Source organism: Clarias gariepinus, chromosome 17 (assembly GCF_024256425.1).
Source record: "Clarias gariepinus isolate MV-2021 ecotype Netherlands chromosome 17, CGAR_prim_01v2, whole genome shotgun sequence".
Lineage (NCBI taxonomy): Eukaryota > Metazoa > Chordata > Actinopteri > Siluriformes > Clariidae > Clarias > Clarias gariepinus.
In genome coordinates this window covers 26,180,848-26,206,395 of record NC_071116.1, presented here as the reverse complement: position 1 = coordinate 26,206,395, position 25,548 = coordinate 26,180,848, and the positions used below count along the sequence as shown (strand labels likewise).

At 39.5% G+C, this 25,548-nt stretch overlaps 2 protein-coding genes and 2 non-coding genes across 4 annotated transcripts in view; 2 read left to right on the top strand and 2 right to left on the bottom strand.

Moving 5' to 3' along the window:
- The window catches only part of LOC128505519 (eosinophil peroxidase-like), a 137,101-nt gene that overhangs the window by 77,279 nt on the left and 34,274 nt on the right, over window positions 1-25,548 (bottom strand). The gene's annotated exons all lie outside the window — the stretch shown is intronic.
- Window positions 3,343-3,461, bottom strand: LOC128505808 (5S ribosomal RNA). The gene has a single exon (XR_008355642.1). It is a non-coding gene; the product is annotated as a 5S ribosomal RNA (ribosomal RNA).
- LOC128505786 (5S ribosomal RNA) lies at window positions 4,207-4,325 on the top strand. The gene has a single exon (XR_008355621.1). It is a non-coding gene; the product is annotated as a 5S ribosomal RNA (ribosomal RNA).
- On the top strand, window positions 9,049-25,093 carry LOC128505521 (protein phosphatase PTC7 homolog). Its single transcript, XM_053476001.1, has 6 exons — window positions 9,049-9,561; window positions 18,471-18,650; window positions 20,086-20,284; window positions 23,464-23,587; window positions 23,688-23,817; window positions 23,986-25,093. The coding sequence occupies exons 1-6, from the start codon at window positions 9,360-9,362 to the stop codon at window positions 24,042-24,044; spliced, it is 894 nt and encodes a 297-aa protein (XP_053331976.1). The 5' UTR covers window positions 9,049-9,359; the 3' UTR covers window positions 24,045-25,093.

The following is a 25,548-nucleotide window of genomic DNA, read 5'->3' as shown; positions in this document are numbered from 1 at the left end:
ATTTTCTATAAAAGTGGAGAGATATGTTGAGCTAGCTACACTAAGAGCTTTTCTATAGTTCAGGATGCTCTCCTTCCATGCTATTTGGAAAACTAACAATTTAGTTTGACGCCATTTGCATTCCAATTTCCGAGCGGTTTGTTTTAGAGTGCGTGTGTGATCGTTATACCAAGGAGCGAGTTTCTTATCTCTGATCATTTTTCCTTTAACTGGAGCTACATTATCTAAGCTATGACGAAGTGTTGACTCTAGTTATTCAGTCGCCTGATTGAGTTCTGTGGAATCAAATGGCGATCCAATCAAAGTTGATAACTCTGGAAGATTATCGATAAAGCTCTGTGTGGTATTTGATGTGAATGTACGTTTAAGGCGGTAGCGCGGTGCTGTGCGCACATTATTACTATGAGACACTTTAATCGAGACAAGACAGTGATCTGATATAACTTCAGACTGTAGAACTGTAATTATGTTTCTTATACTTAATCCGAAGGATAATATTAAGTCCAAAGTGTGACCTGCTTTATGAGTGGGTCCTACTACACACTGATTTACTCCTACTGAGTCCAGTATGGACATATATGCTGTTCTCAGAGGGTCTTCTGGATTCTCAAAATGAATATTAAAATCTCCAGCAATTAACGCTTTGTCTACGGAAACGACAAGGTTTGAAGGGAAATCTGCAAATTCACAGGGAAATTTAGAGTACAGCCCTGGAGGTCTGTAAATTATGATTAGCGGAATCGTCTGAGCTGACTTTATGTTACTATAGAAAATTTTAAATGCATTAAATTTAAATCTGTGTTTTTGTACGATAGCCAGATTATCGTTGTAAATAACTGCGACGCCTCCTCCTCTACCAGTTAACCGAGGCTGGTGTATGTAGCTGCATCCAGAAGGACTAGCTTCATTTAGAGCTACATAGAGCTCTAAAAATACATTTAGACAGTTAAGCTTAATAATTTATATCTTTGCATGGATATGTTTTTACTACTAAAAATCAACAATGAGTTCATTATTAGCGAGTATGTGATAAAAAAAAAATCTGTGGCTATGACATCACTTCCGGGGTGTGGCACATCATATTTAACAACCATTTTCAGAAAGTGTCCCACTTTACCACTATTCACCCTATATTAAATAGCCTAGAAGCTATGAAATTTTAAGGGGTTGAATAGAGAACCTACTGTCTTATTTATAAAACTAAAACACTAAATTAAACTAGATAACATGATTATCAAAGTTTTAATATTTATATTTACCTGTAGATGGAAGTCACATGAAAAAAAAAAAGATGTTCTATTCTTACCTGCTGCTCATTTGGAGACCAACTTCCATGTGACTTGAAAAACCTTCCACCCGAGTTCTCTGTTCAGTTCTACAGTTTAGTTTTCTGAAAGCAGAGCCTTTCAGGCACATTAACACTGTGTTCCCAACATTGATTGAAGTCATTGCATCAGAAACTATTTTTTACATTTTTTGTCTGCCAGTTTCCAACAAAAAGCAACAGTACTGTCAAAGAATTAACAGATAAATGTTTGACATTATTGGCACCCACACAGTTTATTCCATTGTCCAGCCTCATAGGTGTGTTGTTTATTTTGTTAATCAATGTAAGTTTAAAGTTATATGCTGTTTTCTGGTTACATTTTTCTGATTGTACCTGTACATAGAAAATGGTTTATACGGTAAATAGCGTGTGTGATCAAGAAGACTCATTTGAGTACTGATTCTGAACAAGTCAAATATGTGTTAAACATCTATGGGGGCTAAGCCACCCTTAACTGAAAATCCTAGAAACGCTCCTACTCCTAGAAACACTCCAAGTTTGCAAAAACTTTTTTTTTTGAGGTGTTAAAGCATCCTCCCTATAGTGCTAATCTCGCTCCATCTGACTTTCACCAGTTTGGTGCACTGAAAGCAGCCATACGAGGACGAAGATTCACTTCTTGGTGTTGTTGAGGGAGTAAAGTTGCAGTGTTGCACAGTTTATACTACACACACCAGCTGCCATCTGCTGGATATTGTAGTGGAAGAAGCCCATATTGGTCACATACCCATTAGAGCACAATAAATCTTATCTCTTCACATAACAGCTTTGCGGTCAGAGAGGCTTAGGGGACGTGCTCAGGAGTCCATCAGTGGCAGTGTACAGTACCAGGGCCTAAACCCTCAACGTTCTATTCTGTAATCCAGAGCCAATAATGCAGGGCTGAACTTGAACCTTATTTCAAATCTGCAAAGACTTTAGTCCTTATATCCAAACCTAAAGTATAAGAGAGCTTAAAATGTCTTGCATGATAAAGTGTCCTCTACACAGGGTTAAAAAAAAAACTATTAGACATGCAGTGTGTCAGACTTAAAGTAGGTTTAGGTAACGCTGTTAATTCCTATAGTCTTCATCTCTCACTTTCAAGACCGGATTTATATAATGCTAATAATGCATATGTAATTATTTAAATATAAAAGCTAAAAACTGCCCAGTATCAGCTCCAATTACATCATTTTGTTACACAGCAAGTCAAATTCTACATAATTGTATATGATGCAAACTTAAAGAGATTAAATAATCTTTTGGGCAAAATAGTCTACTTGCCTCAAAACAAAAAAATATTTTATATGAATACATCACATTAACATTTATTTAGTCACAACCATTTTATTTTAGAATAGATGAGTACATTTTAAAAAAAGACACCCCCCATGCTTTTTTTAAGTACAGTTTTTTTCATGTAAAAAAAATATAAATCTAAATAAATATATAGAGGAATAAATACACAAAAAAAAATAACAGAGAAAGAAACACATAAACAAGCGCAACATTAATAACCTTAAGGGCTATTCTGTGATTAAAAAAATAGTTTTATGATGCTTTATTTGCTATTTAATAATAGTTTTTAAGATGTGTCTCACCATAATGTGTTTTTAATAGTAATAATTTGGTGGGGAAAAAACCTGTGTGTAAAACGTTGCAGTAAAGCCTTTGTAGGTGAAAAAGCTTACAGCACCTGGTATTCCCAGGCGGTCTCCCATCCAAGTACTAACCAGGAAATTTCTCAGAATTAATAAAAAACTTTATTACAAAGGTAAACCAAAAAATTAAAGAAGGTCTCGAGAGTGCACTGACAAAATGGCCATAAGGTGTGCTGAATTAAGCTAATAATAAAAAGGCTTAAAAAATAATGATAAATATAAATAAATATATAAATAAATAAATACCTAAGTTTTCTGATGATTGGTTAATATTTTTTTCAGATGTGTCTCACAATAATGTAGTTTTTGTAGTAATAATTTGGTAAAAGCAAAAAAAGTAAAAAGTTGGAGTAGAGCCTTTGTAGGTGAAAAAGCTTACAGCACCTGGTATTCCCAGGCGGTCTCCCATCCAAGTACTAACCAGGCCCGACCCTGCTTAGCTTCCGAGATCAGACGAGATCGGGCGTTCTCAGGCTGGTATGGCCGTAAGCGAGAGACGAGCAGCACTACAGCCTATTTATAGTCCATCAGGTCTTTATTCTCTGATTCACTCACCTATCGTTTTAATGGCGGTAGCGCTGCAAAACATATTTTACAGTTTTATTGAAGGTAGCGTTTCCTGACATACTGGCAGCACTATCTGACATGTTTTTAACGTTATCAGAATATAATCCCTATCGCTTTAACTCCGCTATCACTTTCTGACGTGTGGAGTTAACGTTACACATCAATCTGCTAATCGACTGCTAAATTAACCATGCAAACAAAATATACAATAAAACACAAAAAGGTTTAAAATAAACCTCTCAATACTAAACATGAATGGGTTTATGGGCGGGGCGCTGAAGCAGAGAAACGTGACGTATTTTGCTCTGCGCATGCGTGGTAGGTGGAGTAGTTGAGAACGATGGCACTCCCACTGTCAGTTACGGTCACTCTCCTCTAGGGTTTTTAAAAATTATTATTATGTCCTCAAAGTCTTAAAAAAAAGTAAAGCAGCATATTAGAGTAAGATTTCCCATTTTTCTAACATTATCTGGTTATATTAACTTAGTTAGCCTGCGTAGTATCCGCTCCAGTTACATCATTTTGTTACACAGCAAGTCAAATTTTGCATACATTTATATGATGCAAACTTTCTTTAAAAAAAAATCAAATTATGATGAAAAGCAATTTACGAAGTGAGGAAATAAGACCTAGTAAACTATAAATAGGCTGTAGTGCTTCTCGTCTCTCGCTTACGGCCATACCACCCTGAGAACGCCCGATCTCGTCTGATCTCGGAAGCTAAGCAGGGTCGGGCCTGGTTAGTACTTGGATGGGAGACCGCCTGGGAATACCAGGTGCTGTAAGCTTTTTCACCTACGAAGGCTCTACTAAATTTTTTTACACACACGTTTTTTAGCTTTCATATAAAAGCATTATTTAAATCCCTTCTTGAAAATGAGAGATGACGATTATAGGAATGATCAGTGTTAATTAAACCTAAGGGTGACTGACTGAAATGATCAGCAGCTTTTTCAACCCTGTGTAGAAGACACTTTATCATGTAAGACATTTAAGGCCCTGGTATTGCCAAGCTGTCACTGCTGGACCCTTCAACATGGCCCTTGGATGGACTGTGTTATTTAAAGACATTACTTTAATTGTGCTCTTATGGGTACGTGAACAATTATGGCTTTTTCTGCTATATCCAGCAGAGGGCAGCAGATCTACGTGGTATAAACTGTACAGCACTCCAGCTTTAAGTCCTTACCAGCTTTAATCACATTTTGCTCTTATTCTAAAATCACCTAACTTTACTATACAAACATCTAATCCCTTCCCACTTCAGATAGATTTTTATGATTTCTAGATCTGAGCATGTGAATTTTATTTGATTATTCATTCATTCATTTTTGCTTTAAAGGTAGTGCAAACAATCTGCTTTGTCTTTGGGGGCACATTAACTCAAATTCAATCACTTCTATTACCTAATATGTGCCTAAATTATTTTATTATATTGATACATTAGTTGACACAGGGTCAAAAAAGGACATCGAACTGTACCATTCTTTGGGGTTAAACATGCATATACTCAACTTAGCATACTTAAACATACTCACGCACATTTTGTCCTAATTTTGCCTTCAAATAGTCAGGTGTACATTGTGTACCATAACAGTTTTATTAACTGTGGTATAACTATGTACATGAACATCGCTATATATGCAGTCCATTAATTATGTTTAATTATAATTTTAATAATTAATACACAGAATTTACACACCAAAAAAGTGAAAAAGAAGAAAGTAATTATGTAGTATCCAAAATGTATTAATAAGTTGACTAAGGAACAGCAAATAACTTTATTAGACTTATAGTTATATCTTCCAAATTAGGGATCCTTCAATTTCTGTAAGAGTACACTGTACACCTTGCAAAGAAAAGTATTAAAAGCCTACAGTTCCCTGACAGAGAGATGTTTTGTGGTTAGAATTACAGTGGTCCAGATCGGGTCCTAGTCCTAGTCCACCTGAAATATAAAAAAAAAAATGGCTGATACAAAATACAACTCTTGTAAATATAAATTTGCTTGGAAATAAATTATATATATTTTATATTTTATCCCTCACCAGCATCTGCAGACACATAAATACACTGCTGTCGATCAGATATTGTACTGGATAGGCTAGATGTGTAATTATACAGCCAGCACACAACTTGTTTTAAAAGCTTAAACAGGACTTACGATATAGATAACAAAGTCAGAATAAAAACAAATTAATGTCTATTATTTATTCCAGCTCAGTAGAGATTTAAGTAAATGGGTGAACTCTGAAAGGAGAAACCTTTATCAAACTACAGTTACACTTGTGGCGGTACAGTGGCTTAGTGGTTAGCCCTGTCGCCTTGCAACTCCCGGTTCGATTACCGCCTAGGGGTCCGTGTGCATGTTTTCATATTCTCCCTTTGCTTGGTCGGTTTCCTCTGGGTACTCCGGTTTTCTCCCACAGTCCAAAGACATGCAGATTAGTGTCCCAAATTGCCAGTAGTGAAAGGCCCCCCACGACCCTGTATACAGGATAAAGCGGTATAGAAGATGAGTGAGTGAGTGAGTTAGACTTGTAGCCTGGCCACAAAACCTTGTGTAAATGCTGCCAAAACATGTTTTGTTTTTTTTTCAGAAAAACAGCATGTCATTCTTTTGAAGCAGCAGCTGAGACCTTTACAATATCTTCTGTGGTTGAAAAAAAAATTACCCTTATCTGGAACAGAAGAAACTGCGAGATATGCCAATTTGCGTTATTAAACATAAATTACATGTAAAAGATTTGGGAGTATCAGTGTAATTGACTTGGTATTGTGAACTATTTTTACGGTGCGTATCGTGACATTTTAACCTGAAATTGTGAAATATTGTTCTACAGTGCATTGTTCCACCCCTAGTATAGGCCAGATATTAAACCTTTAAATGATAGAAATTTAAATCCACAAAGGATTTGCATGAATTAGACAAGGACTACACTATGTCCACATTTTCAGGTTATAGATGTAAAGGTGCCGATAAGTACCATGACTCTGACTCTGTATGGTTCAAAACTACATTGTTGGATTTACATTAATTTATTTGTATTAACTCTGCCCTTGCTATTTTATATCCAAAATCAAACAGCAGACGGTGAGTCTCTCCAGTCTCTGCAGCAAATTGAGACACCACTGGATTTTCCTTTATTACAGAAATGGCATTAAGGACAGGAGAACACATAGAACCAACCAAAGAACTATTAACTATGTCTGTGACTGTGCCGTCGGCGTGCAGACTGACCACAATGCCACCTCCTTGAATCAACAATCCTCTCTTTGTTTCTTCCACATTAATAAACAGATTGTTGTCTCTACCCCAGTCTGCAGGCTGCTCCACTTGTATGTTGACTTGTTGTTGCTCTTGAGAACCCACTTTAGTGGGGTTTAAGCTATCCTCAAATAAGCACACAGATCAGGACTGACTACGCAGCCATGGGGGACGCCACGCTCAGTGTGTGTTTGCTGATTGATTGCACTTTCAATTTTTTTCCCACTTAGTCTCTTATGATTGATTGTGTTCCCCGTCAAATAACTGTAGTAGTGCAATTGCTCTTTTTGTTCAGGTGGTCCAGAGCAAGGTGAATGGAATATATATTACACAATTGTTGTTTTCTGTTGTTGTTGTTGTTGTTGTAACCTAAAAGCGTGTACAAATTATGCAAACTGGAGTCGATCTGCAATGTTAATTCAATTAGGAAAATAACTGTTAACATGATATAAAGATCATCCTTAATTAATTACCCTGATTATGTTTATTTGCTTAATGTGTGTAGCGTTTGAATAACTGGATTCTGGTTGCAAAATGAAAGATTAGAAGCTGTTACAAATCTCAGAAGATTTGTAACAATTAAAAACAGATGCAAATATTTCATATACACTAGTTATTTTTACTTCTTGACATAATCATTGCCTGAGAAGTTATTCAATTAATTTCAAGTCTGTTTGTCCTCGTTACAAAGCAGCTTTACAAAATAACTCCAGATTTACATTTTAAATTATATTCATCCATAACTAGCAAGCTAGAGATGATAATGGTAGAAGGAAAAAACTCCCTGTGGCATAAAGATGAAACCAATCAAAAGGAAACCCGTGGTCATCTAAGTGTGACACCTGATTGTGAAATCATAATTTATATGGTGAAACCGCGTACTATACAGGTTTTGTTTTCGTTGTGTAACTAATGCGCTCAAGAGCAACTTTGTCAAAGTTCTTCCTGAATTCATTACAGTTTTAAAGCGGAGTCAATGTTTAATGATGAAGACTTGAGTGCCAAAATATTTACAGGCAATGCAGTTTAAAGCCATCTTTAAGGTTTTTAAAGTTGTATCATTTACAGGAAGAAGCTCACATATGTGGTTTTGAATATGAGACTTTAGATTCAGTCTTCTTCCTTTTTCTTATAATAAACCTCTTCATTGGAGGCTTTCCATTAGATTTTTGAGGATGCCTGAGAGTATTTTTGTTCATTCATATGCAAGAGCATTAGAGAGGTCAGGCCGTGTTAGAGTTCATCCCAAAGGTGGGTTGATTTCAGTCAAAATCTATGAAGGATACTTAAGTTCTTCCTATTCAACCTTAATACACCATATCTTTATGGACTCTGTGGACAGGGTCATTGTCATTGTCGGGTTGGGCTTTTTTTATTTCCAGTGAAGGATCTGCAGCATAGTAAGCCATCTTATACAACTGTTTGTAATTTTCTCCTGACTTAGGCCCGCATATGGGTGTGTCAATCCGATGTCCACATAACTTTGGCCTTAATAGTACATTGTTGTCTTGGCATTGCCCTTGACTATACTTTTAGTTCAGCCTGTTTTAATAGGAGTAAGAAAAATGTGTAGAAATGTTGTTAGGGTTTTGATAGTTTACTACACTGTATAGAATACTTTAAGCACAATAGTGTAATGGTTTACAATGAACAGTATGCAAAGTGGCAAAGTTTTTTTAAGCGAATGGGAAATGTGTTACACAACACATAGGCTATTACAATGTGTAACAATACAGCAACAAAGGCAGGGGTCTAGAATTTTAGAGGCTTTTGGAGACTAAAAACAATAGTGTAGTAACATAATATCCAAGTTAATGTGTCAAGATTTATTGTTCTGTTGAACATATTAAATAGGTAACAAACACGACCTGGGTAAAGTCAAGTCAAGTGAAGTCAAATGAAGTCAAGAAAAGTAAAATCAAGTGAAGTAAAGTGAAATAAAGTCAGGTCAGTCAAGTGAAGTCATGTCAGGTCAAATCAATTGAAGTGAAGTCAAATAAAGTCACTCAATAAGTTAAATAAATAAATAAATAAATAGTGACCTCAAAGACATGAAACAAAAAATACTACATAAAATTATATATATTGTCCTCAATTGTAAATACAAAAGAAATGTTTCCGACTGCAGCGTTTAAAATTATTCATGTGAAATTTTGCAAAATAATAAAATTAATTTAAAAAATAAATAAAAACAGAACCGTGTAAAAAAAAAAAAAAAGGTCCAAAATCAGTCAGCCTCAGTGTTTTGGAGCTACACTTCCGCCATGCTTGGCGTGACGTCAGAGTCACATGACACTAAGGCCCGTGTGCAGTGTTCTTTTTTCTCCTCCTTTTCGCCGAACCCGGCTGTTCGTGTGCGCGAGCTTGTGAGAGTAAGAGAGAGTGCGGAGAGGAAGATGTCGGGCTGGGAGATGGGGCAGCAGAGTGGAAGAAGTTTCTCCGTGAAATCTGCCAAAACATAAAGCTTTTCTTCATTCAATCTGACGGGATTTTTTGTTTTTTAAAAAAGGGACCCAGGAGCATTGTGAGCGGGTTGTGCGCGCGTGGAGCTGGGATGTTATCGGTACTCTCGTATGGACGGATCGTGGCCAGGGCCGTCCTGGGCGGACTCTCTCAAACCGACGGCCGGGATTACAAGCTGGTCACGGCGAGCTGCGGCTTTGGCAAGGATTTCCGAAAGGGCATCCTGAAGAAGGGCATGTGCTACGGGGACGATGCGTGCTTCATAGCGCGCCACAGGTCCGCCGATGTCCTGGGTAAATACACTCACTGCTGTCTTCACTTCCCTTTGTGTTGTTTTACTTATCATTATACAATAATCGTTCATGTTCATATTTTAAAAAGACACGGGTTAAACATTTAAGACATAAGATAAAACTGCTCCTAAAGTCACCACATGCCTCTGGATGACCTTCAGGGTGTAGTTAAAGTGCCATGACGCGCGCGGGAGGTCACTAAGGTGGGGGCAGGAAGGCATTCAAGTACCACCTGACCTTAAATACCCGTACTTATAATATTATTTGTAAATACGAACATAAATGTATTTAATTCAGACTGACGCTAAGGACATCTCTCTTAGACTATACATGTACGGTTGTCATGGTTATTACCGGAGATTTGACCTTTAACCCAGAAACAGAGAGACCACAGGAAACTGGCAAAACCCGGAAGTAAATTATTCAGCAAATAAAATTCTTATTTTTGTTTGTTTTTGTCACTTATATAGCTTTTGCTTTGTAGAGCTTGATTTTTCCTTTGCTTGCGTGATAATTGTACACGCTTATTAACAATAGGTTTATTTTAATGCGTTAATTTAAACACGTATTAAATGTGAAAATATTAAACACTTTTAAACACTTGGGGTGAAATTGTACTTCTTGTTCAATACCTTGTAGATTTATAACGTAATTTCGCAGAAGTGTTTTTCTTTTGTTGCCTAAAGGTCAGAACGGTTGCGCGTGGAGGCCGCCATGTTGGAACAAAATAACCAATAAACGGTCCTTTTACACAATTGCCGCGTCATTTTTCTTAGCAAAGCATTACTATTGTTTTATATCTTTCCGGTCATGTTTAATAAACAAATTCAAAATCGCTAGTTAGATGTGTACCTTATGTGAGCATGAGGTCCGACGTAGCCATGGAGACACGAGTGACAGTCTTGCGCATGCGCATTGGCGTCCTAGTTTGACAAAACGACCCTTTTTAATATAAATTATATTGAATTTTAAAATGAAATGTCATGGTAATTATTTTAAAACATACGTCTCAACCTTAATTAATTTTACACAGTTGCTCTGATAAAAAATACAACGTTCTTTGTTATTTTAATGTATTTCGTTTTAGCATGTTTATCCCCAAAAAAACAAATAAATAAATAAACAAAAACGTAAAAACAGTGCTTTGACATTTATATTTATAATATATATTTTTAATATATATTTATGATAAAACATGTCTGAGGGATTACAGTATATTGTATTTAAACCTTCACATTAACCTCATCAACACAAAGAGGGTTTCTTTCACTCCCTGGAGATTTCTATTTCCGGTATAGTGTTCCTTTCTTCTGGGGGGTGTTGTACCACGTGGTTGAGCGCGAGGCAGCTGTTTTACCTCAGCCATGACATGCTTGCTCTTTACTTTTCTGCATTACAAGGCTAAGTAATAATTATCCTCATGGCTGCATAGTTAGGTTCATCTTTAATCATTTCCTGAAAGGAAGGAGTAGATGGCAAAAAATTTTTTTTTACCCCAAATGAAATATGAAAGTCATAAGTTTTATACAAGTAAAGGAAACCAATGGTCTTGGGTTTAGTGTCTCTTTCTCTCTCTCTCACACACACACACACACACACACAGACAGATAGACAGACATCTCAAGGTGATTTTTCAAGTGGTTTGCTAAACCTTGAGCCAACTTTTTTTCTTGTCTTTTCCAACACTATATGCACAATATTTACTGTATATACCGCATTTACTATGTTTACTATGTACTATTACATTTTTACAATGCCAATACTGATATATTAAATTCTACTATTTTCACTACTATATACACTACTATTTTCAATTCTAGTACAAACCCAATTCCAAAAAAGTTATGACACTTTACAAATTGTGAATAAAAACAGAATTCAATGAAGTGGAAGTTTTAAATTTCAATATTTTATTCATAATGGAGTATAGATAACATATTAAATGTTGAAAGTGAGACATTTTTTAATGTCATGGCGAATATTGGCTCATTTTCATGAGGGCTACACATTTCAAAAAAGTTGGACAGGTAGCAATAAGAGGCCAGAAAAGTTAAATGTACATATAAGAATTAGCTGAAGAACCAATTTGCAACTTATTAGGTCAATTGGCAGCATGATTGGGTAAAAAAAAGAGCCTCTCAGAGTGGCAGTGTCTCTCAGAAGTCAAGATGGGCAGCGGATCACCAATTCCCCCAATAATGCGGCGAAAAATATTGGCGCAATATGAGAGGGGTTTCTCAGAGAAAAATTGCGAAGAGTTTGAAGTTATCATCTACAGTGCACAATATCATCTAAAGATTTAGCGAATCTGGAACAATCTCTGTGCGTAGGAAGACCATACTGGATGCCTGTGATCTTCTGGCCCTTAGACAGCACTACTAACTTCAAAATTTAAAGTTCTTTTTGGGAAACTGGGACACCATGTCAGACGGACTAAAGAGGACAAGGACAACCCAAGTTATCAGCGCTCAGTTCAGAAGCCTGCATCTCTTATGGTATGGGGTTGCATAAATGCATGTGGCATGGGCAGCTTACACATCTGGAAAGGCACCATCAATGTTGAAAGATATATCCAAGTACTAGAACAACATATGCTCCCATCCAGATGTCGTCTCTTTCAGGGAAGACCTTGCATTTTCCAACATGACAATGTCAGACCACATACTGCATTAATTACAATATCATGGCTGCGTAGGAGAAGGATCCGGGTACCGAAATGGCCAGCCTGCAGTCTAGAACTTTCACCCATAAAAAACATTTGGTGCATCATGAAAAGGAAGATGCGACAAAGACGACCTAAGACAGTTGAACAACTGGAAGCCTGTATTAGACAAGAATGGGACAACATTCCTATTCCTAAACTTGAGCAACTTGTCTCCTCAGTCCCCAGACGTTTGCAGACTGTTATAAAAAGAGGAGGGGATTCCACACAGTGGTTAACATGGCCTTGTTCCAACTTTTTTGAGATGTGTTGATGCTATGAAATTTTAAATCAACTTATTCTTCCCTTAAAATAAAACATTTTCTCAGTTTAAACATTTGATATGTCCTCGATGTTGTATACTGAATAAAATATTGAAATTTTAAACTTCCACAACATTCCATTCTGTTTTAATTTACAATTTGTACAGTGTCCCAACGTTCTTGGAATCAAGTTTGTAAATGTTAAACTTCTTTTCGTTGCTGAGTACTTGTACTATGCAATGTCAGTGAAGTTCTGCCTGTTTACCTACCTACTGTATGATGCACCGATATCTATAAAAATAGACAGAACCAATGTGAAACAAACTTCAGCACTACAAGATGTCTTGAAAAAGTTTTTTTAGTACATACTTTAGTGTTGCTCAACACCGGATCAGCATCAGACTCTGGTATGAGGTGTGGCCCAAGGTGTGTTGTCTGAACTGTATTTTAGAAGTCAGTGGGACGGTTTTGCTATAGATTAAGGATTAGGTGGGGATGGGTGTTGAGTCGTGCAGGTAAAAGGTGAGGGCGTCTGTGTGTAGTGTGTTGACATGGGGTGGTGCTGGCACGTGTAGGCATGGGAGGGGATGGCGTCGAGGTGTTGAGGCATGCCGAGGTGAGGTATTCAGTGTGTGGATGAGGTGGGGATTTATACGAGCATTTGCGCAAGGAAACTGATGCTCTGTAAAAAATTCCCTAACGTTCGTATTACACTCGTACTCGTGATTGTTTGTAGATTATGTTTAGGGACTTTTGTGGGCGTCGCTACATGCTAACGAGCTGCATCAGGAACATCATGATCACAGTTTCACAAAGCTGTGTATATATATATATATATATATATATATATATATATCCTTTTTTTTTTTTTTTTTTTGCATGTTTGTAACTTGAATTATTCATATCATCAAACAAATTTTCATATTGCACAAAAATTAACTAAGTAAATAGAAAAATGCCGCTTTAAAATAATCATTTTATTTATTAAGGGAGAAAAAGCTGTCCAAACCTACCTGTCCCTATGGGAAAAAGTAATTGCCCCCTTAATGTTGGGTTGAACAGCCTTTTTTCCTTAATGAATGAAATCATTTAAAAACTGCTTTTTGTGTTCTACATTTTGGGGATGAGGTAGGGATGGTGTTTTGATGATGATGATGGAGTGCTTGAGGATGTGTGGAGGTCGGGATGGCGTCTGAACAGCGTAGGAGTGTGAGAAGATGAGATTGAGGTGGTGTCTGGACAGTGTAGGACTGTGAAGGGATGAGATGGGGACGATGTTTGGACAGTGTTGGGGGGGGGGGCCTGTTGGAGCATGTGTTTGGGGTATATGGTGCTTTTTATCAATGATGCTGCTTCCATGTTTTAGTATAAACATATTGTGTTGTTTTCAGAATGTAAAGCTGAGTAGTGTCGCTTGAGACGAACGTGCGGTTCAGACGTGCAGTTTACACATGCGTGGATATAAACTATATCTGCAAGAGAAATGCAGTGAATAAAATAATGCCTGGACATTCACTATTGTACAGTTCTAAAAAGATCAGCGCCGCTTCTTCTGAGCATTGACTCGTTTGTCACCTCCTCCTACGTTGCTCTGTCGAGTGAACTTTATTCCCGGTGTGGACCCGAAGCGGTGGTGGGGGATCATTTACGTCTGTCACAGGTGAACTTTTGGAGTGGTTCATCTGTAACTGTTTAAGTGCAGACACGTCAAACTTGGTGCCTGGAACACAGTGTTTCAGCTGGAAGCATGTAATGTTTGTTTACACCAGCTCTCCCTGGTTACTCCTGAGTTCTGGCCCCGCTGTTTTGCCGCATGACTATTTGTTTTATTTGGACGCTGATTTTCTTTCAGTGTGTGTTTTGAGGAAAGAGCAGCCTGTCTCCTTGTATGGTCCTCTCTAAGGAAGATTGCATGTGTGTGTCGAGATGGATGAAGCTCTCTAGAATAGCTTCTGTAATGTGAGCTATATGTAAGAACTGCAGCATTTTCAGGGAACATTTGCACTCTTATGAAGAGGTTTATTTTACCGGATAAAAAACTAAAAAGTAAAAAGACAAAAATCATGTGACCTTGGTGCTGTCCTCTGGCTCGGCTGTTTTATTTGAACAGATCATAGCCAGCGTCAATTATTTAACAGCGCTGTGTGCGTGTGTGAATGTGCATGCATGACTAGACTCTGCATTATAATCATAACTCTAAACTAAATTAGACCCAGGGCCATTTTAAATGTCCTCAGGTCTTAAATAGCGTACACCTCCACGTTAAACTCATTCCTTAACTTTATTGGTCAGAAGTTGAGGAACCAGCTCAGCCTAATCACAGGTATATATTATATATCACATATTATATTATGCGCTTGTTCTACCTTATGGATTATTGTTTTTGTAGTAACAAAAGCGCGCAAACGCAATTGTCCATCACATAGTATAGATTGTATGGTGTAAGTTTTTGAAGTTTTTTATTGTGAAGAAATGTTTGTTTAACATTTTTGGACAGATGCTTTGTAAAAGACCGGAATTTTTCCTGCTGTGGGAAAGTTCTCATAACAGGGACGTCTGGGCGTTCTCGTTTCTCACACATGACTATAAAGGTTTTTTTCCTCTCTTATGAAACGTTAAGAGTTAAAGTTAAAAAGCAAGACTGTTGTAAGTGTTGACTTGTTTTGGGGAGGTTTCACAGCGTTAAACGTAACCTGAACACAAAGGATGTGTGTGTATGTTCAGTTTGTCAAATTTCTGCAACTTTTTAATGTTTTAAGGATCAGTTTAGATTGTGTTACACTTGTCCGGTCCCCAAAAAAAGTCACCACTTCAGAAGGGCCGAATTCCTCACCTGCATCAGGCACTGAAACCAATTGGGGAGATTTGAAATGACTGGAACTGGATTTAGAGCCGTCCAGTACTTTATTAAAACCTGTTAGGACTCTGTCAGAACAAATGTGGTCAGGAAAAAAAATCATTAATGAAGATCACGTAGTAAAAAAATCTGAGCTATGTTTAATAGTGAAAGTAAGAGCATTTCCTTTTTTTTATTATTTTTATTTTTTGAGTTTTTCAAAATTTCTTCCCAATTTAGTTGTGGCCAATTCCTCCCCGTCACTAGGGGGGCTCCCACATTAAGGCTACTTCTACCATTCAGTCGGGAGGGCGAAGACTATCACGTGTTTCATCCGAACCGCGTGATGTCAGGTGACCGCATCTTTTCGAACTGCTTGCTCACGCACCATTAGGGGCGGAGTAACACACTCTGAGGAAATCGCTAGCCGCTCCTTCCGCGTGCGCGAGCTCACAGACGCCCCTGATTGGCTGTAGAGTCTTGATTAAGGTGGGAGCGCGAGTACCTCTCATCCCTCCCCCCTGAGAGAGCTCGGCCAATCAGCCCTCTCTGTGCCTCCGGCTGTGAGAGGAAAACAGCATCACCCGGGGTTTGAACCAGCGATTCCCGGATGATAGGGTGAGCGCTTTACCACTGCGCCACTCGCAGGCGCATGAGAGCATTTCCATACACACACAGACACACACACAGACAGTGTGATGAGAAATCACAGGACTGTGACTAAACAGTCATGTGTCCATTAGAAAACCACCTGTTAGTGAGACTCATCAGGAAAAATGCTGGGAAAGGTTTGTGCAGTTTGTCCAGCGATGATGCGTCAGGGTAAGACTATGTAAAGCTGCTTTGCGGCAATGAAAATTGCTAAAAGCGCTATACAAATAAAATTGAATTGAATTGAATTAAGAAGGTGAACACATGAAGCGATGCAACCATCATGCCTAGTGTCCACTGTACAAGCCTCTGGAGACAGTGTTATGATCTGGGTTTGTCTCAGTTTCTCAGGTCTAGACTCAACAACGTTATGTTGCAATAAAAAGAAGTCAGCTGACGACCAGAATGTCCTGAATGACCAGGTTATCACATCTCTGGCTTTTCTTGTGTATTCCAGGACTCGGATTGTGGAAGAGTTGTTCTGGGAGCATGAGGATTCATTTTCACACTTGAACTGTCCACCACAGTTTGCCTGCTATAAATCAAAGCTAAAGGTGATTGAATAAAATGTTAGATTGTTAGTCTGATTGATGATTTTTACATTTTCCACACGTTTATTAGTGTGACATCTACAGGCCAGTGTTATTGCTAGCATGATGTAGTGCTTTTTTCCATCCTTAATCCTCTGAGCTCTTTTTTTTTTCTGTCATAAAGTTCAGCTAACTCACTAATATGACAGTGTTACTGTAGAGAGAGTGTCTGTGCATGTCTCGTGTAAGCACCAGACATTTTGCGCTAATTCTTAACTTTTACTTAAGAGCACTCTGTCCTAAAAGCGGATGTCCGGATGCTCTTACGCTCACATAAGCCGTTCGTCCTGTTCCTGCAAAATCATCACAGCCGCCTGTTTTGTTCTTTGTTCCCCAGAAAGGTTTAAACCATCATCTGATACGTTAGACAGGATCAGAAACCAGACGTATATGCATTATGATGTCCCACTGCACCGCATTCTTACACTGTTTTCTCATTACGTATATATTTGTTTTTATTATATTACCTTTAGACTCTGTTCTGCTGTGAATTTCCAGTCTGGGAAGAATGCAGTTCTCTGTCTGAAGCTTTGTCTCTTCAGTGTAGATTAGCATCACAAAGCTGCGCCATAAGGCCCGTTTGAGTGTGTGAGAACGGAGATTGACACGGAGGCCCAGTAGCATATGTCTTCATGCCTCTTTAGAGTTGTCCTTTTTATCTTTCAGCTGTTTTTTACACTCGTGGAGTCTCACACTGCAGAGGAAGTAAAAAGAACGCATCCTGCTGATGTCATGTCTGTGGTTTGGCTCGTGAGAGAACAGCGTATCCTTGAGATGACCTAGTTACCTCAGAGACTAGTGTGCTCAAGTGTATAACGATTGTTTTTTTTTTCTTTCAGTGTTTAACATGACTGAGTCATAGTAGGCTGTTTAGTTCTGCAGCTCTTCCTCTTCCTTGAGTTACCGCAGCGCTTTACTACTCGTTCTTGTTGAACTGATGGTTGCACCTCCTGCCAAACATGATTACAGCTTTGTTTCTAAAAGATACACACCGATCATCAATAACATTAACATTGATTATCAATTATACACTTACAAACTGATGACCAAGGCTCACCCATGCTGCTGGTGGCAAAAGCCAATGCAGCACAAATTACTGGCCATAATCGAAAGGCACGAGAACACCAGTACCTGATAGCTATATGGGGTAAGTCAAAAATTAACCGCACTCTGGTTATAATAAAATTTGCACACCTAACCAGTCACTGCTGTGCAGGTTAATTTGTAACTGCAGTACGAGCAGAAATAGATTCTGCGCTTGTGATTTGCACGAAGGAGGAGCAGCGTGCAGTGCTGGCGTCGTGATCTTGCATGACGATGCACATTCCCACACTGTCGCCACTCTGCAATAACTTCAACATCAGGTGTTGAAGCATCCTCCTTGTAGGTCCCCTTAAAGCAGCCCTATGAGGACAAGGAGTCACTTCTGATGAATCATTTTTTTAATGAGAGAATACAAAAGCTTGTTGGCAGACAGACAAAGTGTATTTAAAAATTATGTGTTTGTCTTTTTTTAAATTTCATTAAAATAAATTCTACAGCCAAAATGCAGATAATTTTTAACTCAATCGTATACAATACAAATTATATGTTTAAAATGTTTTCCTTATAATAAAATGTATTTCTTTAAGCCAATCTATGGAGGTTTAATTCTACTGTGATAATTCTTCACACGAACAGCTGAAGAAACAAAAACTCTAAACAACATGCTTGACTTCTGCTGCATTAATGTGACTTGCAGTCAGAGTTTATGAAGAGCTTCTGCTTCACTCCAGCATTAAACTGGCGTCTCTTGGACAGGCTGGATTCGCATCTCTCGAGTACTGAAAATTAATAAATTGTGTGTCATGCTCTCTCTCCCTTTGTAGGTGTGGCGGACGGAGTGGGTGGTTGGCGCGACTACGGCGTCGACCCATCTCAGTTTTCCGAAACTCTGATGAGGGCGTGCGAGCGGTTGGTGAAGGAAGGACGCTTCACTCCTAGCTGTCCTGTAGGGATCCTCACCTCGTCCTACTACGAGCTTCTACAGAATAAAGTACCTCTGCTGGGTAAGGACACACACACACACACACACACACACACATATCGGTAAAAGAAAAGACAACATGGAGTGTGTTGGTAAGGTGTCGGGCCACTGTAAAGGTTCTCAATTTATTTATTCATTTTTTAAAAATTTATTTATTTAAAAAATGGTCCGCGGAGCGACGGATGCTGTCCTTCCAAAGGACTTTACCCATGTGAATAGGAGGGGTGTAATGAAGGTCTTAGGATAGGATTTATGTCCTTTTCATGCTCATTAAAAGTTCAAGATTGATCTCTCTCGGGTGCTTTGATGTGTTGGAGGGAGGAGTCATCCTGGAAGAGGCCACGCCCACTAGTAGTGGATCATCATAGCATAAAAGTGATTAGTCAGAAGATCTGCAACTGAGCTGATTAGTCAAAAGAACCCAAACCACACACACACACACAAGCATAACGTAACACTGTTTTCCCTTTTCTTTGAAACCTTGAACAGAAATTTAGTAAAGAAAAAAAAACTCGCAATGCATTGTGGGTAAACAGTTTGGCTGAAGGATGTAACACCATATAAACCAAAAGGAATTTCGAAACAGTCATTAGGCGTGCCTTTGGGACACGAGTACAATGGCTAGCGGACCCTTTGTTAGTCATAACACAGCATCATTTCCCTGCAACCCATCGTAAAGAAGTGCACGCGCACACACACACACACACAGTGTTGTGGAATTCTCCTGTACAAAGTGTGCCTGCTGGGTCAGAACACACACACAAACCTGCTCTTGTTCAACAACACACAGCACATCATGATTCATACGCATGGAACACAAATTATTTTGCAAAACACTTTCTGAGAATGTCATCAAGTGACTCAAAGTTTTGTGGCTTTGGGCGTGTGTGTGTGTGTGTTTGTGTGTGTGAGATCCCATGATGCTGTACTTTGATGGTTGTCGTATGCAAATCAGAGAGCTTTATGTGTAATCTGATGCTGTGTGTGCTTAGTACGGAAATCTGAGTCACATTTAGCCGAACACGGAGCGCTAAGCAGCTCATAAGATGCCGTGTTGATACTCGTGTAAACTTCAGTCAAGTCGAGGAATAATATTTTACACCAGCGTACTGATTAGCCTTCGCAAAGCAAGTAAAATATTTAAAGGTATTAGTAACCGTTAAGTGTCTAGGTTAAACCTAACCTTAAATAAATGATTAGAATACATAGCATGCTAGCTTTATGGCCTGGAAATGACTAGCATGCTAACCAGCTAGGTAGCAATTAAACTGTAGACTGATCTGATTGAAAATATTGTCTTTGTATTGGGAGATATCTAGTGACTGCTTGATCTGCTCGGGAATGGCACAAGGTGCTTGGGCCCGCTCATCCTCGCTTGCAACTATATATTTTCGTTGTTGTTGCACAAGTGATTGTGAATGTAAAATGCTCAGATCTTTCCTCTCTCCTACTTGCAGGTAGCAGTACGGCGTGTATAGTGGTGCTGGACCGGAGGAGTCATCAAATCCACACGTGTAATCTGGGTGATTCGGGGTTCCTGGTGGTCCGGGGAGGCGAGGTGATCCATCGCTCCGACGAGCAGCAGCACTACTTCAACACCCCCTTTCAGCTGTCAATCGCCCCACCGGGGGCTGAGGGGTCTGTCCTGAGTGACAGGTGGGTGGAGCCTTTGTATTCTCTAACGTTCTGTTTTACTACAATCTCTACAACATGTGTGTGTGTGTGTGTGATGTATATGATTGGGGTTTCTAGTGATTTATACGCTTCTTGGTGAAGTAACCATCAGGGCATGCTTTTGTAGTCAGTCAGTTCTGTGTTACCAGGCCATGGGATCTGTTTGCACGGGTTTTGCCAAGTCGAGCGTGTTTTGGCCAGGGGTAGGTGCATGGAATAAACTGGGAAGGGGGCCTGGGCATTACGTTGTTACTGGGTCAAGGTGTTGCCAAGATGAAGGGAGTAAACGGAGCTACTAAGCAGGTCAGAGCATTTGTCAGGAAGTGAGGGTGTTGATTGATAAAGGGTTCTGGGCAAGGTTGAGGGAGTAAGGGAGCTGGTAAGGGAACTGTAGTATCTTCCAGACAGCGAGGGAGCTGATAAAGGTCCAGGGCATAGTGGAGAAGTAGTAGGGAGTCAGGATGCTGTCAAAAGGCAAGATCTTGGCTGTGGGGTTGGACAATTCATTTTTGCAGTTGGTAAGGCGTCAGGGCATCATCAATGGAGAGGGAACCAAGGGATGGTTGAGAGAGTGCAGAGGCTGGTAAGGGGCCAATAGTTTGTCAAGTGAGTAAGGGAGCTGGTAAAGTGGTCACGGATGCTAATGAGGCAGGGTCAGGGCATCAGCAAGTAGGTTATTGAAGTTGGTGAAAGATTCTGGCAATGCAGGGTGTAGTTATTGAAGCTGGTAAGCATGGGGTCTGAGTGTTGGTGAGGGAGTGGTGTAACTGTTAAGGGGGCCGTGGCATCCATGAAGAACTGAGGGAGCTGGTATTGGATCGGCATGTTATGGTTGAGCGATGTCTGTTGATGAGGTGGTGATAAAGTCTGTGTTGTTGTTTCTTTTCTGTTTTGTTTTTTTAGCGAGTTGCATGCACAAGTGTGTTACTTAAATTGCTTAATTGTAACCATGGCAACAACCTTTGCCAATCTTGAGATTAAAGCAAAACATTAAAGCACAAGAGAAGAGCTAGTGAGAGAGGGAGAAAGAAAATGACTTTAGGAGTAGCGTTTGCATTTTCCACGAAAGCCAAAGACAGAGGCATGTAACTGTCCTTTCAACCTCACTGTCCTGCCAGCAGCCCAAAGCCAGCACTGAAGCAGCCAATCAGCAGGCAGGAAGCAGACACTCGGGCAACTCGGCCAATCATCAATCAGAATTTTTAACCCCGGTCGGTCTTGGCAGACGCAAGACTATTTTGAGCTCCTCATGTGACGCTAAATTTAAACAGGACATTTTAATCTTTTATGTAGTGGAACAGTTTCCGACCTGACTTTCTCCCACAGCGTCATCAGACACAAGACATCTCGGCTATTACTCTGCCTTTAACCAGACTCCTTTTTAGGACTTTACCAAGGAACCGAGTAATTTGAGAAACAGAAAGAACATCTGCTTATTTGTGGAGTTAATTTCCATGATGTCCAATTTATAGACAGTGGCTGGCATCATCACTCATGAGTTTAGATCTGACAATGTTGTAGATCAAGTTGTGTTGTCTTCATCTAATCTCTGAAACGCTTAGTGACCAAAATAAATAAATCTAATCATCAGTAAATTTTTTGAACTTATGTGAACATGCGCGCGCATACACATCAGACAGTTATGAAAAAGTAGGGGGGAGGAGAATTCTGGAGGACGACAATAACTTCAGGGCTTTTTTTTTTTTTAATTAAAAACAAGTTAATTTATTTTTAGTTTTTTCCTCCAGTAGCTGATTTGAACTCATTTGACTCTTAACTTGTTGCAGTGCTGATAAGCATGTTTTCCCACATTAAACTGAGCCAAGCAACTAAAGTACACGTTTGCGGCATGATGCATCAAAAAAATAGAAATCTGTAATTCTAGACAGCAAGCTAAAAAGTCAAAATGATGAAGTGCTTTATAGAGTAACATTAAGTATCTGCATCCGTCTAGATTCACAGTGAATTTACTTGAAAATATATTAATCAGTACCTTAGCTGCCTCTTTGTAGATTTGACCCCCATCAATGGAATGATTACGTCAGTGCATTTTTTTTTTTTTTTTTTTCTGTCCCCCCCATCAAATGTTCTTGTCGAAATTCCATGTCCTAATGCTTGGACGTAATCGCTCTTACTCACCAGTCTGCTATTGATTTCTTGATAAGGATTTCCACTGATTCTAGCACATATTTTCCCTGCGGGTGTTGTAATGACGGAGCATTGCATAAATGCAACGATCATACAATGATCCACAGCCTGAGGTCAGTGATTGCTGCATTACAAGCTTTGACCATAACAGTAGGATTTCTTTAAAGATCATAATTTAATCATGAGCTTAAAACGTTAAGATTAGCTAGCTAAGTCTCATCAAAGCATCGGTGATTAAAGATCTGCAGACCTGCTTACTTTAGTTGCAAGCGTAGTCCTCGGTCCAGTGGATTGTCACAATTTTATTAACTTTAATCCGATAATTGTAAATTAAATCATGAACAAAAAATGTGGAACATTAGAAAAGAGAGAAAACTTCTTCTTTAGACAGCATCCATCATGCACAGTGTCCACCGTACTAGTCTCTGGACACAGTGTTATGATCTGGGATTGATTCAGTTTCTCAGGTCGGGGCTCAGCAGTGTTGTGTGTGAATAAAGTGAAGTCAGCTGACCACCTGAATGTACTAAATGTGATCGAATAAAACCCTGGACTGTGTAACTTTGTTGGCCAGGCAGAGTATAAGCATATAATAGAACATGTTGTATAACTAGTGGAGTATCCATGCTTTGTGTCTTACACACGAATCAGGACATCATGCCTCTGTTGCTGACGGTCTATTTCGTATCGTCTCCCCTATAGTGCGACTCCATGCGACCTCATGCTCTTCTTCCTCATAAAGTGTTTCCACCAGCACTGGCGGCTCAGATGGAAACTGGCCATTTAGGCTCCGATTTTGTTTCCAGGAAGTCAGACTAGCTCAGTTAGCTCGGGGCAAAGGTCAGGTCAGGACAGGACAGGACAGGACATGCCGTCTCGCATCAGGTTTCACATTACTTTTATCACCGTGCTGTAATGATGTTGCTCACTTTCTGTTTCTCCTTTTCTCTCTCTCTCTCTCTCTCTCTCTCTCTCTCTCTCTCTCTCTCTCTCTCTCTCTCTCTCTCTTTCAGTCCTGAAATGGCGGACAAGTCTTCGTTTGACGTCCAGCTCGGTGACATCATCCTCACTGCCACGGATGGTCTTTTCGACAACATGCCGGATTACATGATCCTGCAGGAGCTGAAGAAGCTCAAGGTAAGTTTGCACACAAATTACACAGAGACAAACAAAAGGACGGTGTATGAGGCATGTGTAAAAGATATCCAGTTACAATCGCATCTGTTTTCAATGACAGAACACAAATTACGACAGCATTCAGCAGACGGCGCGCAGCATAGCTGAGCAGGCCCACGAGCTTGCCTACGACCCGAACTACATGTCGCCGTTCGCTCAGTTCGCCTGCGATAACGGACTCAACGTCAGAGGTGAGAACCAGAAAGAACCTAAGAAATGCTTCCTGACCTTCTGTAGTTTCACGCTACGGCTATGAAAAATATAGCTAATACAGTAGATTAAAACTCAAATTAATCAATTCTAACACGTCATGGAATTAAACTTTGGATTTTATTTGTCTCTCTTTCTCTCGTCCTCAGGAGGAAAACCCGATGACATCACGGTGCTGCTCTCCATCGTGGCGGAATACACAGACTGAGCTCGATCGGCAGAGCTGGTCGTCTTTATTTTCTCTTTCTCTCTCTCTCGTCCTCGTGTCTTCCTTTTCATCCGCCACTCGTCTGGAACCGTCTCTCGCCCCATCCTACTTTATCCGTCCTTGTCCTGAGTAGCTCATGAGAAGAAGAGGAGAGCATGGACTCGCTTTTGTGGGTGGGCAACGCTTCTATAGGAGGCTATTTGTGCTCGTGCACCAAAGGATCATGGGAGGATGAGTCATCAGCTCGTCTCACGCCTCCGCCGTATGCGATTAAGTTGTAGGTTCTTCAAGGTGCTTCTAAACGAGAGCGACCTCTCAGCACGGACACTATAGGGGATGTTTTTATTTATAGCCCCTTTTCTAGCTGAGAGAATGTAAATCATGTGTGTGAAAGAGTGTGGGTTAAGGTTGTCTGTTTAAGATTATGCTCGTGTGTGTGTGTGTGTGTGTAGTGTAATTTGTTAACATGTATGTCTTATGTCACTCGGTTCAGCAAGCGCAGCTCAGGATGTTGCTGATGTGGTTCCGCCCCCCTTTAAAAAAAAAAAAAAAAAAGCGGGCCAGGCCTGCATCTCCATGGCGATATTGAAATGTGGGCGTGGCCAGCAGAGCACAGCAAAGAAGAAGTATGACAAAGATGCAAAACTGGTTTTTGGTCATTTGTTTGCTTTTTTTTTTTTTTTTTTTTTTACAGAAAGACTGGAAGTTGATACTGTAAAGTGTGTGTCCGAGTGAGTTTAGAATTAGAGACGCCCAAGAGTGTAGAGCGGCGTTAACGACTTAACAAACTGCATTATGGGTAAATGGGTTCAGCAGCACTTCATGACTGTAGACGGATTATTTAAAAAATGAAAATAAATTTTGTGTAATAATCCATTAAAAAGCCATACTAGTCTGAACCAGATTTACCCAATCAATATAAAATGTATGCGATTGTCCAGATGATTGTTTGTCCACCTCCCGGTCTTGTGTGGCTCGAGTACAGTGTGACGACAGTACAGAACACAACACTCATCGTTTTTAAAATTTTATGATAGACTTTTTATTTAAGCTTTTGAGTTTCCAGGAGACGTTCTGTCAATGCTGCAAAGACGTGCAAGAAGTAAAGTGACATTCGTAGTTTAAAATATAATTATACAACAGTTTGTTCTGACTGAGTAATCTGATTGTCCAAGAGACATTGCACGAGTGATGATAATAGACAAGGTAACAACACTGGGATGTTTAACTATACACATCACTCGGCGTCACGGGTGTTCTATTATTATGTAGGTCTGTACAGTCTGCAGTACTGAGGAGAGAACAGCTGCCTGCCAAAACCCACATTTAATCCCAGTCATGGAACCACTTACAGCAAGGAAACACATCTGATAACACTGTAGTCTTAAACAACACGCTGTCTCCTTAATTCTAAACTGCATCTGAACCACTTGTGTTTTATTTACATCTAACGTGAGCTACAACGCTAACTAGCTCCTGACGCAAGGCTCTGAATCCCAAATCC